Source organism: Zeugodacus cucurbitae, chromosome 5, assembly GCF_028554725.1.
Source record: "Zeugodacus cucurbitae isolate PBARC_wt_2022May chromosome 5, idZeuCucr1.2, whole genome shotgun sequence".
In the NCBI taxonomy this organism is placed as follows: Eukaryota; Metazoa; Arthropoda; class Insecta; order Diptera; family Tephritidae; genus Zeugodacus; species Zeugodacus cucurbitae.
In genome coordinates this window covers 12627379-12643916 of record NC_071670.1, presented here as the reverse complement: position 1 = coordinate 12643916, position 16538 = coordinate 12627379, and the positions used below count along the sequence as shown (strand labels likewise).

Sequence of the window (16538 nt, the reverse complement as noted above, 5' to 3'; positions counted from 1 at the left end):
AATATGCTATACAGCAATATTAAAAATAGCAACAAAATGTAAATTTAAATAGCCGCTATTTGGTGTAGTTGACAGCGGGCGGGTTGGAAATACATATATACATATGTATTTGAAATGAAATCGCTTGCGGGTACTCAAGCGAGTATAATATGAACATATTTATATTGTTAAAAATTCTTTAAAATTTTATTGAAATACATAAGGAATTGAAAATATTTGAAAATTTTAATTCATATAACTTTACAAATTGAAATATAAAAAATTACAATGAACTAAAGTTTAAAAAAAAAATTATAAAAATACGATTTTTGTAATTAATTTATTTTTTTTATCATGGAAAGACTTACGCTGAACATCACGTGCTTCGCTCAATTCATGGTCAACATAATCGGCCTACTGAGCATACTATTCGCAAAACCATTACCCATCTTGAGGCTCCGCATTCATTATTGTATAATATTCGACCGAATAGACCACGTCCAGTACGCAATGAAGAATATAGCAGCCGTAACTGAGAGTGTAGACGAAGACCGTGGAGAGTCGATTCGGCGGCGTTCGCAGCAACTCGACTCTTGACTTGTGGAACAACTTGGCGCATTTTACATTTACAAAATACAGCTTGTGCAAGGACTGAAGCCGACGAACCCTCCCAAGCGATATCGTTTCGCTCTATGGGCTCTTGAAAAGTTCCAACAGGATCCGACGTTTTCGAGCCAAATTCTGTTCAGCGATGAGGTCCATTTCTGGCTGAATACACACCCACTGAACAAAAATGGACGAAGAGCAACCTGAAGAGATTCAAGGGCTGCCATTTCATCCTGAAAAAAACAACGGTTTGTTGTGGTTTGTGGGCCGGTGGAATGATCGGTCCATTTTTCTTCTAAAGTGAGAACGTAACCGTCAATTGCGACCGTTCCGTTATCGCGCCATGATAACGGACTATTTGATGGCTAAAATTTAAGCCCATGATCCGAATCATCGTCTCAATCAATGGATTTATTGAGACAACACTTAGGTTAGCAGATAATTTCACTTTTCGGGCCGGTCGATAGGTCACCAAGATCGTGTGATATCACGCTGTTAGACTTTTCCCTGTGGGGATATGTAAAGTCTAAAGTCTATGCTGACAATGCCGCTTCGATTCAGACCTTGGAGCAAAACATCATGCGTGTCCTTCGCCAATTACCAGTCGAATTACTCGAACGATTCATCGAAAATTGGACTCAACGGATGGACCAACAGAGACGTGGCCGCCGCCTGGTCAACATTTGCTTGTTTAAGAAAATGCATTTTCAACAAATTTTTAATCAATTTTTGGCGACCGCACTACGAGTTAATTTTTCATGGCAACCATGGAAAAGAAACATTCATTAAAAAAAATGCAAACGAAAAACCGTAATAAAAAATGGTTAATCGTACTAAATTCAACAAAAAAATGTTAAACTCCATTACGCAAAGCAGAAAAAATAACAAGAAAAGAAAAACGCCGCTACACATTGCTGGAAACAGTTAAAAGCATTTGTTCAATACATTTTACCCAACGCCAGACTATTTGACTCTCTAAATAGCGCGCGCTGTAGAGTCAACACAGTTGGAAGTAAATAAAAGCTTTGTTTAATGGACATTTTCAGCTACATAGGTGTTGTTATTGTTGTTACTATTATGAGCATTGTTGTTGTTGGTTTCTACAAAGAAACTGTTGCCATTTAATACCTTTAATTGTTGGCAAATAAACAGAAGTGAAAATAAAAACAAATCTACGAAGTGCCAACACAAAGTAACCATAAAGGTGTAATGAGTGACTGAAAGAAGCGACAATGCGGAGAAGGTCAAGAGCCGCTGAAAACTGTGAATTTATACATTATAGGCTAATGATGTTGTGGTTGATTTAAGTAAAGTATTGGTTTTTTTAACAAAATCTCTTATCAGCGACATTAAAGCGCACTTATTTTTTTAGATTTTCTTAGAGAGTCTGTCACTTAAGCCCCATCGTCGCGTGTACCATACAAACAAGTTGAAAACATAACCCGCCGATTAGATCTACAGCTTGTATCGAAACAGCTATCAAGAAAGCTAACCCCATGCAACCGAACCGAACTCGAAAATTAAATATTTTGTAATAACTGCATAAATCAAGCAGCTAATAGCACGAAATTTATCGAAGTTATTTCTTAATGTCAATATAAAAACCATATTGAAAAGCATCAAGTTTGGCTGACTACAACAGAAAGCTCCCAACCGACCAGCTCATAACCGACTGTTCGAAAATCATATATTTTGTAATAACTTTAAAAATCAAGCAGCTATTAGCACGAAATTTTGTCAAATAATTTCTTTATGAAAATAAAATGTCGTCAGTGAAAATCACCAAGATCGGATCACTATTATATATAGTTCCCATACAAATTATTGTTCAAAAATTAGATTTTTTGCCATAACTTCGTAAATTAAACAGCTAAGGACATGAAATTTTGCGAAATGTTTTATTTGTCAAATAAAAAATGGACAATGAAAATCATTACGATCGCATTATTATAACATATAGCGCCCATACAAATTATTGCTCAAAAATAAGGTATTTGGTTATAACTCCGTAAATTAAATTGCTAAAGTTGCGAAATTTTGAGAAATATTTTCTTTATGAAAATAAAATGTCGAAAGTGAAAATCAGCAAGATCGGATTAATATATCATATAGCTTCCATACAACCGACTGTTCAAAAATGAAATTATTTGTCATAACTATCGCATACAAGTATTTAGGAGCACACAATTTTGTGAAATATTTTATTTTTGAAAACAAAATGTCCATAGTAAAAATCATCATGAACGGATCTTTAAAACATATAGCCCCCATACAAATGATTGCTCAAAAATGAGGTATTTGGTTATAACTTCGTAAATTAAATAGGTAAAATTTTGTGAAATATTTCGTTGATATAAATAAAAGGTTGGTAGTGAAAATCATCAATATTGGACAACCATAGCATATAGCTACCATACAAATTATTGTTCAAAAATGAGATATTTGCACATAATTTTGTAAATCAAACCACTAAATGTGAGAAATTTTGTGAAACAGTTTCTTTGTATAAACAAAAGCTAAATAGTGAAATTCTTTAATTTCGGACAACTATAGCAAATAGCTCCCATACAAATGTTTGTTCAAAAACGAGATTTATTGTCATAACTACGTAAATTTAGTGTTTAAGATTGCGAAACTTTGTGAAATATTTCGTTGATATAAATAAAAGGTTGGTAGTGAAAATCATCAATATTGGACAACCATAGCATATAGCTACCATACAAATTATTGTTCAAAAATGAGATATTTGCACATAATTTTGTAAATCAAACCACTAAATGTGAGAAATTTTGTGAAACAGTTTCTTTGTATAAACAAAAACTAGATAGTGAAAATCTTTAATTTCGGACAACCGTAGCAAATAGCTCCCATACAAATGTTTGTTCAAAAACGAGATTTATTGTCATAACTACGTAAATTTAGTGTTTAAGTTTGCGAAATTTTGTGAAATGTTTCCCCTGTATATACAAAAAGTGTACAGTAAAAATTATTGAAATCGGTTGACTATAACTTATAGCTGCCATACAAGCTATGGTGCAAATATTATGGGTTTTTGCATTAACTGCTAAAAAAAGTTTCATACTGTAAATTGTGTTGTTTTACTAAAAGTACATTGTTAGCTTATTACTATGTATGACTAACATGTCATCGGTTTCCCACAAGCGCTCTTACACATTACAGCGCAAAAAAAAAAATGATCGCACATACAAAGATTGTAAAAAGAAAATGTTATCTAACACTCTACTAAAGCGTCGATAAATCTATTAGAATAATTTGTCATTTCACATGTCAACTTTGAGTACAGATTCCCAAGCTAGAAGCTAGCTCGATGAGTTAAAACTATGAGATTCTCACACTTACCACTACAAAAACAAGTGTTCCAGCACTTTTTAGCACTACAGCTGCGCCATACATATGTACATATGTATGTATCTGTGTGTAACTGATGAATTGCAGTTAGCGGCAACAACAACAACAATTTTTACACTTTTCTTTGTTTAATACTTCGTTTCGCTTTCGTGTGCGCACAGACTAAAAAAAACTGTTGACTTTTTTACACCTTTTGTTGTTGTCGCTGTAATGATTGTTGTTGTTGTTGTTGTTGAACGCTATTGTATTGCTAAGTTAAAATGCAAATCGAAGCCGCAATTAAAACGTCAACTAATGACAGTTGAGGTTGTGCTGCTGGCGGCGTCGGCGCGCTTGCTGATGCGCTGCAGTTTCTCGCTGTTGTTGTTGTTGCAACTACTTATATGCAATATATGTATGTATGTATATATATATGCACTATGGTTTAGTGAGCTCGCAGAAAAAAACTGATTATTGTTGTTTTTGTTGTTGTGTTGCATTTATACACCGCTATGCAGCCGTTGCAAATCGCTTTTGTAAAACGGTTAGTTTGGGCGTGTCGCACACCTTTGTTGTTGTTGTTTATTTTTGCAAAAGTGACAAAACAACACTATAACTTAATACTATACTTTGTTGTTGTTGTTGTTGCTGTTCTTGTAATAGGCTGCTGCAATTTTTGTGCGCCACCAAGCGAAATTAACTGTCAAAGCGTCGCCGTCGTTGCAGTTGACATGCAAATGCAACACTTACGATTGCTGTTGTTGTTGTTGTTGTTGGTGTATAATGACGCTTACTACTGCTGCTGCTGCTGCTGCTTCACAAAAGCCAACTCAACTGTTACTTTTTAGCATAAAAATAATTTTTGTTTTTTTTTTTGCTACTTTTGCTGCCCCTTTCCGTTTATCACTTATTCACACTTTTTTTACGTAGTTGCCACTGATTTTTATTTTATTCTATTTTGTTGTATTTTACCACACTTTTATTCTTACTTCACTTCACTGTTTTCATCATTTACTGCTGTTTTGAAAAAAAAAAAAAAACAAAAAATGCTTTAATGGTAACTAAAAAATTACAACAAAATAAAAAAAAGAACAACAACAAGCACTGCAGTTAAATGCTTTGCATTGTTTGGCTCAAGAATTTTTGCTTCATTTTGTTGCTGCTTTTTTTGTTTGCTTGTAATTTTTCGCTCTGCGTGCTGGAGTTCGCATTTGCTGAGTTTGTAGTTGTTGTTGTTACGGCTGTGCTCATTAATATTTCCTCTGGTGTGCTTTCATTATTGTTGCCGTTTTTTGTGTTGTTGTTTTTTTTTTTGCTTTAAATTCTCGATTTCCGCTTACATTAGCGTACTGAATTACATATATGTACAATATGTATGTATATATACATATTTTTTTTATACACAAAGCCACATATATAGGCTGTGCGACAAAAAGCGCAACGACCACAGCAAATTACTAAGTGGTTGTTGTAATTTTCTCGCTTTGTTGTATTTAAATTTTATTTTTTGTATTTTTTTGTTTTAGTAATTTTTTTGTTTTTGTAAATTTCTGTTTTTGCAATTTTTTTGTTGTTGTATTATTTATTTTATTTTATTTTATTTTATTTTATTTTATTTTATTTTATTTTATTTTATTTTATTTATTTTTATTAATTTATCATTTTTTTGTCGTTTTTATATTTTTGTACTTTTTGTTGTTTTATTTTATTGTTTTTGCATTTTTGTTGTTGTTGTATTATTTATATTATTTTTCTGTATTTTTTTTTGTTTTCAATACCAAATTTTTTGCAAATTTCCTTTATGTGCTTCTAGGCAGTTGATTTCCGCTCATTATGCAAGGCATTCATACTATACTTGTTACATACATACATAAACACACTCATGAATACACACAGACATACATTAAATTAATTCATTCTTATAGTTATGTATATTCATATGTATACCTTACGTACAAGGGTATGTAAGCAAGCATGCTGAATGCGATACCTTAAACGGCGATTCACCGTTGGTGGCACAAATATTTCCGTGGTCACTTAAAAGAATTTTATTAATTCCATAAATTTTAATATTTCAATAAAACATGAATAAATACAAAAATATGAAAACATGAAAAAAAAATAAAATAAAAACAAAAATTTTGACAAAAACAACAAATTTGAATTTGAAGCGGGTTTAGAAATTTAAATAATTAAAAAAATAAAATATGTCACAAAAAAAGTTCGGCTGTAACGGAACATTTTATACACTCGCAATTTATTGCTTGCATTTTATTAAGATAATACGCAATTCGACCCATATATTCGACACAAAGTCCACTAGAATAGAGAAAATCATAATATATAGTATATAGAAGCTGAGAGCTTGGGTTCCATGATCACTTTCAACTATTTTTGCCACCAAGCTAAATCCAGCATTCCATACAAGATTTTACGTTATCTTAATTTGGCTAAGATATCTCACATATTAGATTAGATTAGATTATATACCGCGACCTAAGGTCTATTGTGCCCTCTCCAGTTATCACAGCACCCCCTCCAACCCCGTCACGTTAAGAAATCTTAACAGTGTTGAAGGGCTGATGCATGCGATACTTCCTCTTTGGAGATATAGAGCCCCAATTGTCTGTCCCCTTTCCTTCGCGAGCGCCAGGCAGTCAAGGAGTAAGTGCTCTGGTGTCTCCGCCTCCGAATCACAGAATCGGCAAAGATCCGACGAGTGGATTCCCATTTTGTGCAGATGACACCGTAGTATGCAGTGGTCGGTATATAATGCCACTAATTGTCTCAGTTTGTTCCTGTGGAGCGCCATTAACGTTTGAATCTTTTCAGATTGTATCCTCCGAGGAACAGTTTGGAGTGACGAAGTCCCTGTAAGTGCAGGGACATCACATATTAACTGATATATACGGCATAAAGTCCATCCGGAAGTTTGAAAATCCGAATATGAATTATGTGGGGGCTACAGGAAGTATTGACCTATTATTGGCATACGAGGCATATTATTAGAAGAAACACAACTCTTTTGAATTTCTTTAGTGTATCGAAGAGATTTACTGATATTTTCAATAAAAAATTAGCCACAAGCTTTGAGGTCCTGATGTTCGATATATGGGGCCTTGAAATCTTATTTACCCGATTTTTATACCGTTATCTTCACTGGCGCTTAACTTATATTTCGTTAAGTGAACGAATCAGTTGGACTTCAAAATTGTGGTAAATGGGAAGTAGGCGTGGTTGTTAACCGATTTCTCCTATTTTCAAACTATAGCATTGGAATGCCAAAAAAAATTCATTAGTCGAATTTCGTTGAAATCGTTTGGGTAGTTTCTGAGTTATGGTTTTTGACCCATAAGTGAGCGGAACCACACCCATTAAAAATTTTTTGTAGAAATTTGAGTGTCGCTTTACTGTACCATCTTTACAATGAAATTTAAAGTTTCTGGTGTTTTTCTTTAGTGAATTCAAGCATTTTTTATTAGTTTTCAACATAACCTTTGTATGTGAGGTAGGCATGGTTATAATCCAATTTCATATATTTCCATGCTTCAGAAAACAGTACTTAACGAAAATGACTCCAGAAAGTTTAGTTGATAAAGCTTTCAAAGATTATGAAATCTATAAAAATATATTTGGGGCCCACGCCCACTTTTACAAAAAAAAAAAATCAGGCAAATATGCCCTTCCTAGTGTAATCCGCTGTACCAAATTTTACTTTCATAGCTTTCAACCATAAAGTGATGGCACTTTATAAGTTTTCCATTTTCGCCAGTTTATGGGCGTGGCATCGGTTCGATTTCACCCATCATAACCCAATCAACCTAATACCCCCTTCTTATGGTGAGGCTAAGGGAAGGTATTCACTGATTTTAGTGCCGAATGACATTATGACATTAGAAATATTTTCATCAAACCTTATTTAAGATAAAATCAAATGTAGGGATCGATATTTCTATATTCGGAATATGAGGGCTTGGAAAAGACTGATGTTTAATAGGGTATATCACTTCCAGATGTATTTACACTCTTTCAAAGCAACGAAAATCAATATATTCTATATGAAGTCAATCAGATGGAGCTCAACTTTTACAGTATTAAGAGGCTATCGAAAGGTATGGAGCAACTTCAATAATGTTCGAATTAGAGAACAATATTTCTACTCATTTTTAATTTAAAAGGCAAAGCAAATATTTCTACCGAAAGAGCTAACACTGATCTCATATATAAAGAGATATGTAGAACTTGTGTTAGTTACAAGTATTGCATCGTTACTCCAGCGAAATTTTGAACACTTCGAACGGGTCTGGGTCAAAGATTTACTAAAAAAACTTGGGGTCGAAGATATCCGGTAGAAAGTTTCATTACTTTCGATAGAATAAAATAAAGTTACCAAATAAGGAAGCCTTCTGAAATCTTTACAGTACGACTATTTAAGATTAAAAAAACATCGCAGGAGTGAAGTTGAAAGTGTGTGCTTTAAATTTTAAAGAATGAATGCATTACTTAATTTCTTATACTCATTTCTAAATTTTGTTTTTAGGCTATCAGCTTCTGCTCGTTCATGAAACATAGATCTCAATAGTGATGAGCGATATTTAACTACCGGTGATTTTTTCACTGTGATTGAAAAATCACATATAGCAACTGTGATCAATTTTTGTCAATATCAGTGATTTACAATCGCAATTGCAGTTCAGTAATTTGAGTTCGATCACAGTAGCTATAGAGAAGTTCAGTGTTTTTGTTCGATCACAGTACATATACGAGTTCAGTAATTCTAATTCGATCACTATAACATAGCAGTTCAGTGATTCTAATTCGATCACTGTAGAAATAGCAGTTCGAAAAGTAGCAATCACTGTTCAGTAGCAATCACAGTTCAGTAGCAATAGCAGTTCGAAAGTATCAATCACTGTTCGGTGATCACAGTAGAAATTTTAGTTGTGATTTTGATAATTTTGGGTACGGTGATTACAAAAGCAGTTAGATGTACCTCAAATTTATTAATTAATTAATTGTGATTACAAAAGCAGGTGGAGTATAAATTCTCATAAATTCGTTTTTTTTTGTTTTGATCGCAATAGTAATATAAAATCACAGTGATTCAAAAGTAGCAATATCGCTCATCACTAGATCTCAACAGAAAGTTGACTAGATACTGTGCAAAAATAACGAAGTTTCGAAGTTATTGAAGTCTAAATAAGCAGCTAATCAACAGAAAGTATGACAACAGAGCTACTTGCTTGGAACAAATAGAACGTTATCGAAATGTTGAGAACCAAGGGATCATGGAACATTATTTATAAAGAATGTAACTGTATTATTGTGAAGTGTAGTGGATTTTTTAGAACAAAAGTTGTTATAGTTATAGTTGGTTATGGTTTTAGACATGTCTAAGGTCTAAATAAGCAGCTAATCAAAAGAAAGTGTGACCACAGAGCTCCTCTCTTGGAACAAATGGAACGTTATAGAAATATTGAGATACAGGGAATCATGGAACATTATTTATAAAGGATGTAACTGTATTATTGTGAAGTGTAGTAGATTTTTTAGAATAAAAGTTGTTTTTATTGTTGTTGATTATAGCTTTTAACGGTCTTAGAAGTGACTAAAAAGTTACTGTGGTAATCTGCCACAAAAGCACATAAATATTAAGACGCTTCTTTGCGATTTCGTAGAACTGACAGCACTCGAAAGACTTAAAAATCTATAGAAATTTTTTTTAAATGAAACTTAAATGTTTTTATGAAAGTGTTGGTGTTTTATTTTTTTTATAACTTTTTATAAATTCACTAAGGAAACACGTTTCCTCGCCCAGTTTTTAGTGCACAAAACGGCGTCTCATTGTACTTATTTTATTAGAATAATAAATGTATTTTTGTATGTTGCTTTGTAATGCTTATTCTCACAAATGTTAGTAAAAAAAATTTAGAACGTCCATAAAACCACTTAGCACCACACATTGTTGTATTGTTTGCCACTTTCGCACTTTCACACAGCTGTGTATATATCTGCTTTTGTTTATTTATTTATTTATTTAGTTCTATTTTTTTATGTTTCATTCACTTTTAGTTTATTTCCAAACAATTTCGTTTATTCTTCAGAAATTTTGCGCTCATAAAAATTTTAATTTCCGCACAAAATCGCAAAAGCGCCACAATGCCGCACTACACTTTCAGCACACACAGGCGCGGTCATTCGCTTTTCGCTTAGAAAGACACACACACAACACGAAAAAAAAAAAAAACAAAAAAAATATAAAAAGTGGATTTTTGAAAATTAAAAATTCAAAAATTTCTTTCTTTAAAACGCCAGCACGCAGAAAACTCATAAAAGTCACAACAAAAAAAAATTGCTTGCTAAATACAAATTCGCCAAACAGACCCGCGTATGTTGGCTCATCCGTCTAACTGGCTGACTAACTGTCAGTCATCTACGCCAATTTTTTTGTTGTAAAGGACCTACCCAGCCACGGCCGCCGTTTGCTGTTTGTTTATTTGACTTTACTCGCATGCGCATTCGACCGTGTCCACGACCAACAAACACATGATATCGGTGAAAAACAATAACAAAACTAACAAGAAAAACCGCGTAAGACACAATAATAAGACACACCGCTTAGAGAACGCGTAGTGAAAATTACAATGACGAAATTTGTTCCGTCATGTCGGCCAACACCGCCGGAAACTCAATCTGTACTGCGCTGCTTGGGCTCCGTTGCACGCTGTTGTGCGGCGGCAAGTGTTCTCAGCGCCCAATTGGCCTCGTAACTGTTCTCTACTATGGTTGTGTGTGTGTGGGACAAAAGCACTGTTGTGTGTGTGTGTGTGTGTGTGTGTGTGTGTGAAAGTGCTGCCGTTTCGTATTTTCCAAAGCGTTCGTATGCGTGCGTTATGGTCGCAACGCAACGGCAATGAAATTCATTCAAAACAGAGAGCTCTGAAATATATAAATGAATACTTATGCATGTATCTGCGCTCATTTGGGCGATTATTTCGTCAAGTGTTTTTTCAGCATATACCACAATGGCACATATACGTACATACATATATTCGTATGTATATATGTATCTGATTATCACCTGAATTCAGCGCCTGTTGTTGCTGCAACGTTGCGTTTTGAAAATTAAAATCATAAATTTTTTTTCATTAAAAAATTAAAACAAACAATTAAAAAAAAATTTGACAAATTAAAATAAATTAATTATTATATATAAATTAATAAATATATTTATTTTTAATTTTTTTTCACTTTTTTTATTTATTTTTTAAATTATTATTTATTTTAATTTTAATAGATTTATTTTATATTTTATTATTTGTATATTTCAATAAAAAAAAATAAATTATTTAAATTTTATATATTTTATTTTTTTAATTAGTATTTTTCTTCTTAATAAGCTGTTTTTAAATTTTATTATGTAGACATTTTAATTAAAAAAAATTCTTAAATAACTTACTATGTAGACATTTTAATTAAAAAAAATCTTAAATAATAAAAAAAAAATTAAAAAAAAATGAATTATTAAAATATTTTTTAAAATTTTTTTATTTTATCTTATTTAATTTTTTTTTATTTATTTTATTTTAAATAAATTGATTTTAAATTTTATTATTTACTTCAAATAAAATAATTTTCTAAAAAAATTATTCATGGATTTATACATTCACTTTGGTTGCTATTATTATTTCGAATACCTCGATATGTACACATGTCATACATACAACCAATGCTGATTATCACCTGAATACAATGGCTGTTGTTGTTGCTGTGCATTGTAATACAACATTGCGTTTTCAAAATAAAATTTTTTAAATCAATAAATGTATGTTGTTTTTCATAAAAGAATAATTAAAAAAAGAAATAAAAAAATAAACAAAAAAATTTTTAAGAAATTAAAAAAAAATTAAAAAATATAAAATTAAAAAAAAAAAATTAAAAATATATAAAAAAAATAAAAATTATTAAAAATATATATAAACATAAAATTAAATAAATTTAAAAAATTAAAAAAAAAATTTAAAATACAAATTAATAAAACAATTTTCAAAAGTTTTTTATTTATTTTTAAATTTTTTATACTTTTTCTAGCTGTTATTTATTTTTTTATTTTTTATTATTTTAAAAATTTTTATGTGAAATTTATGTTTATCATTTTCATAAATTAAATTATTAAAAATATATATATACAAATTGAACAAAAAATTAAATACATTAAAAAAAATTAAAAAAAAAAAAATTTAAAGTTTTTTATTTATTTTTAAATTTTATATATATTTTTTCTAACTGTTAGTTATATTTTATTAATATTTATTTATAATTTTTTTATGTAAAAAAATAAAACATAAATTTTATATAATTTTTTTTTATTTTAAATTAAAAAATGACGAATTAAAAAAAGTAAATACATTTGGAAAAAAAAATATTTTTTTATAAAAATAATTTTTAATTTTTTTCAATTATTATTTATTTATTTTTTTATCAATATTTATTTTATTAATTTTCTTTAATTTATGAATGTACATATTTTAATTTTTTATTTTTTTTTCAATTAATTTTTTTCAATTATTATTTATTTATTTTTTTATCAATATTTATTTTTTTAATTTTCTTTAATTTATGAATGTACATATTTTAATTTTTTATTTTTTTTTCAATTAATTTTTTTTAATTATTATTTTTTTTTTATTAATTTTAATTTTTTTAATTTTCTTTAATTTATGAATGTACATATTTTAATTTTTTATTTTTTTTTTCCAATTTATTTGTTTTTTGTAATTTTAATTTATTTTGTATAAATTTTTCTAGCACCTTCCATCAAAAAGCTTTTTAAATATTCTACATTTTTTTAATATTTATTTAAATTTTTATTTTTTATCTTTATATCAAGCGTGCTTGCTACCAACAAAATGACAGACAATGAGTTTTTATTATTGTGTATATATCTACATACATATGTACATTCGTGTATGTCTACAATGCGCTCCGTTGCGTATGAGTGATCATCGCCATTTTAGAATCTAGATTTATTATTTATTCATTTATGTATGTACCTATGTAGTGCGTATGTATGTAACTCGTTTTTAATTAGAACAGTGCGGCGAGCTTGTGCAATTTCCAGTTAAATTAAGCGGAAACAACAACAAAAGAAACTGACAATAAGAACAAATTGTAAACATAATAAAACTAGTGAAAATATTTAATAAAAAATTATATTTTATGTATGTTTGTGGAAAAAAATAAATTAAAATATTGAAGTAAAAAATGTTTTTAATAGAAAAATATAAATTATTAAAAAAAAATTATGAAAATTAAAAAAAAGCGTATAAAAAATATTTAATATACAAATAACAACAAACAGTACAAGCTTTATATTTTTTTATGAAATTTAAAAAAAAAAAAAATTATTTTAAAAAAATTTAAAATTTATAGTAAATTAACTTCATTAAAGGATTTTAAAATTTCAATAACATTTAATTTTTTTTAATTTTTAGCTTATTTTTTATAATTTTCATAAACTGGCAACGACGTATTTTTGTTGAAGATGAATAAAACATCTTTTTTTAATTTATTGCTATAACAAAGAAAATGCTTAATAACACCGCAATCGCACTGCTGCAGAATAAAAATCAGTTACGAAAATATTTTCAATACAACAACAACAACAACAACAACAGAGACAACAATAGAAACCAGAAATGTTAATCAAACTGAACGCATACGTCAAAGAATGCAACACCTACAACAACTTTAAATGACAATCGAGACAGCTAATCGACGACGCGGCACAAAGGCAGTTGTCTGCTTGCGCCGGGTACTGAGGTGGGAAACTAGCCGATTGCCAGAGGCGACATTGTGTGGGACTTTTGATTGAATCGGTCGGTAGAGCGGAGGGTCGGTATTGCGGCGGCGATGGCGTAGTTATTGTGCTGAATGCGCGTGCATGCGTGACGTGCAATAACAACAATAATCAAATTGAGAAAATTTTAAATAAATAATAACGCACATACAAAAATGCATACAAATACAATGGAATTGGAGAGATGGGAAATCATTTTGATGGGATGATGACAGAAAATTAAAAAAAAAACTATAAAAAAACTTAAAAAAATATTAAAAAAAAAAATAATAAAATAAATAAAAATAATCAAAAAGAAAATTTTATGAAAAATATATTAAAATATATAAACAACAATATCAAAAAAAAAAATTAGTTATTAAAAAAATTCAAAAAGAAATTAAACTATTTGTGATGTTTTTTCTAAATTAAGAATTTTAAACAATTTTAAAAAATATAAAAATTTGTTATAACTCGAAAAAATTACAAATACCCTCCCGTTTATACAAAAAATGCATCTAGCAACATTTTAACAACACTTTACAAGTCAGCAACATGTTGCCGCAACACTGCTTAACACCTTTAATGTATTTTATGTTGTTTTGTGTATGCATTTAGCTTTAAATACATTACAAACGCCCTCCCGTTTATACAAAAAATACATCTAGCAACATTTTAACAACACTTTACAAGTCAGCAACATGTTGCCGCAACACTGCTTTACACCTTTAAAGCATTTCATGTTGTTTTGTATATGCAATTTTAGCTTTAAAGTGAGAAGGGAACGATTTGGCAACACAACTGGCTGGAGAATTTATGTTTTGTTTATTCTCCCCAGGTGCTCACCGAAATGTTGATACAAGCTTCAAAACACATTTAATCAACATGTGTATGGATGAGAGAAAGCGCCGGCTGTGTTTGTTGTTGCTTTTGCTTGGAGTTATTGACATTGTCAACAATTTTATTGTGATTTCTGTTTTGATCAAGTGTTGTTGTGTGACAGATGAACTGTATTTAGGGAGCGCAACACAAATTTTAATAATCAATGTTCAATAATTTTTTTTTTCAGTACAAAAGTTAATTTTTTATATCAAATTTAAAATTTAAATTTATCAAATTTTTTTTATAAATTCTTTATTGTTCTTCCATTTTTAAGGTGCAGTAATCTTTATGAGAAATATTTCAAAATTGTAAGCCTAAATGTAGGTAACAGCAGCCATTTATGCCGGTCTTCACAAAGAAGTATACATTTAGGCTGTTATTTAATAAACGTTTGGACGAAATTAAGGTTATAGAATGTCAAAAAGTACGATTATCTCATTATATAATATATATTTCGAAAGAATAGAAGTAATATAGCGGTTAATAACTGTTTTAAAAAGTTACCAAATATTTAACTCGATTCGGTTTTTTAATTTTTCATAAAAATTTTGAAATGGTTTCTTCACTTACCTAATTCACTGTAGAGCGTCGTATTCAGCGCTATGTCCATGGGACATGTGTCTGAATCCTCTGGTTCTTCGGGTAACGTTGGCGGACCGTCCCACAATGATTTTGCGGGCCGTCGCACACGATCTAGCCGAACGCGTGGATATTCATTGAAGAGAACGTCCGTTAACTGTATTTTAGGAAATAGAAAAGCATTAATATTATAAATCCGTAAAAAAAGTGGATCTAAAGTAAAATATTTAAAAAAGAAGTAAATGAAGAAGTAATTAAAAATTTAAATTAATGAAAATAATTAAAAAATAACGAAAAAAATGTTTTCCAAATCTAAGCTGGTTAGTGATGAAATTGAGAAGAGCTCTTTTCGGAACATACTACAATTTGCATATTCATAACAATGATGAATCTTCCTATTAAGTAAAAAAAACAGATTTGATTATTTCAGAGTCGTTGTAGACCAAATGTTGGATTCACAGAGGATCATACATCACACTGAGTGTGATTATGTTATCGAGAATCCGCAGATACATGCAATACATCTCAGACTGGAAGAGTGGTAACGTATTTGATCTCATTAAATTGCTATCACATTGTTTGAAGTGGGTGCTAGATGATGTCTTTTAACCCAACTTCTTTCATTCTTTTTGGAAGTAAATTTCTGAAAAACTGAGACTAAGCTTCCTAATAACCTTTTCGCACAGAAGACAATTGATCAATTAACCGGCCTTTGTTCGATTGCTTATGAAAAGCAAAATCAAATGTGTATAACAGCTGATCGATTATCGAAAAGCCTGCAGTGCGAAAGGCAAAAACTGGTTTCTCAATTAAAATTTTAATTGATCAATTAATTTGGCTGTGTGAAAAGGCTATAATACTTATTTATAAATATAAAATTACAATTGCCGACGATTGAATTGTGACCAACACTTGTTTTTCTCAGTCTCTAGTTGATATACAATTATTTTATGTTTTTAAAGGGTCCAAAAGGATTACAAGCGAATAGAGACTACAGTCTGCATCTAACAAATTATGGCCGAATATTTTTCTTTAATCAATACAGCATTGTGGATAGGGTAGCAATTAACTATATACAAATTTAATGGCGTAAATTGAATTTGAAGCTACTTCATTTCGAAATTATATTAATATTGGTGATTAAAAATTAAAAAAAAAATTACAAAAATATTGTGAGAAATCGATATACAGTAAATGACTATACACTATGTTACCCACCTCCTTTTTGGGTGTAGCCGGGAAGATCTACAAGTTAGCATTATTTTGATATTTTTAATTTTTATTTGTTGTTGTTTTTGTGTATTTT

At 30.1% G+C, this 16538-nt stretch overlaps 1 protein-coding gene across 1 annotated transcript in view; it reads right to left on the bottom strand.

Moving 5' to 3' along the window:
- LOC105218402 (ras GTPase-activating protein raskol) overlaps positions 1-16538 on the bottom strand; it is a 147013-nt gene that overhangs the window by 35093 nt on the left and 95382 nt on the right. Inside the window, exons 3-4 of the mRNA XM_011193964.3 lie at positions 16451-16477; positions 15224-15389 (exon numbers count right to left, since the gene is read on the bottom strand). Of these exons, the coding sequence (XP_011192266.1) occupies positions 15224-15389; positions 16451-16477 (193 nt within the window). The remainder of the gene's footprint in view (positions 1-15223; positions 15390-16450; positions 16478-16538) is intronic.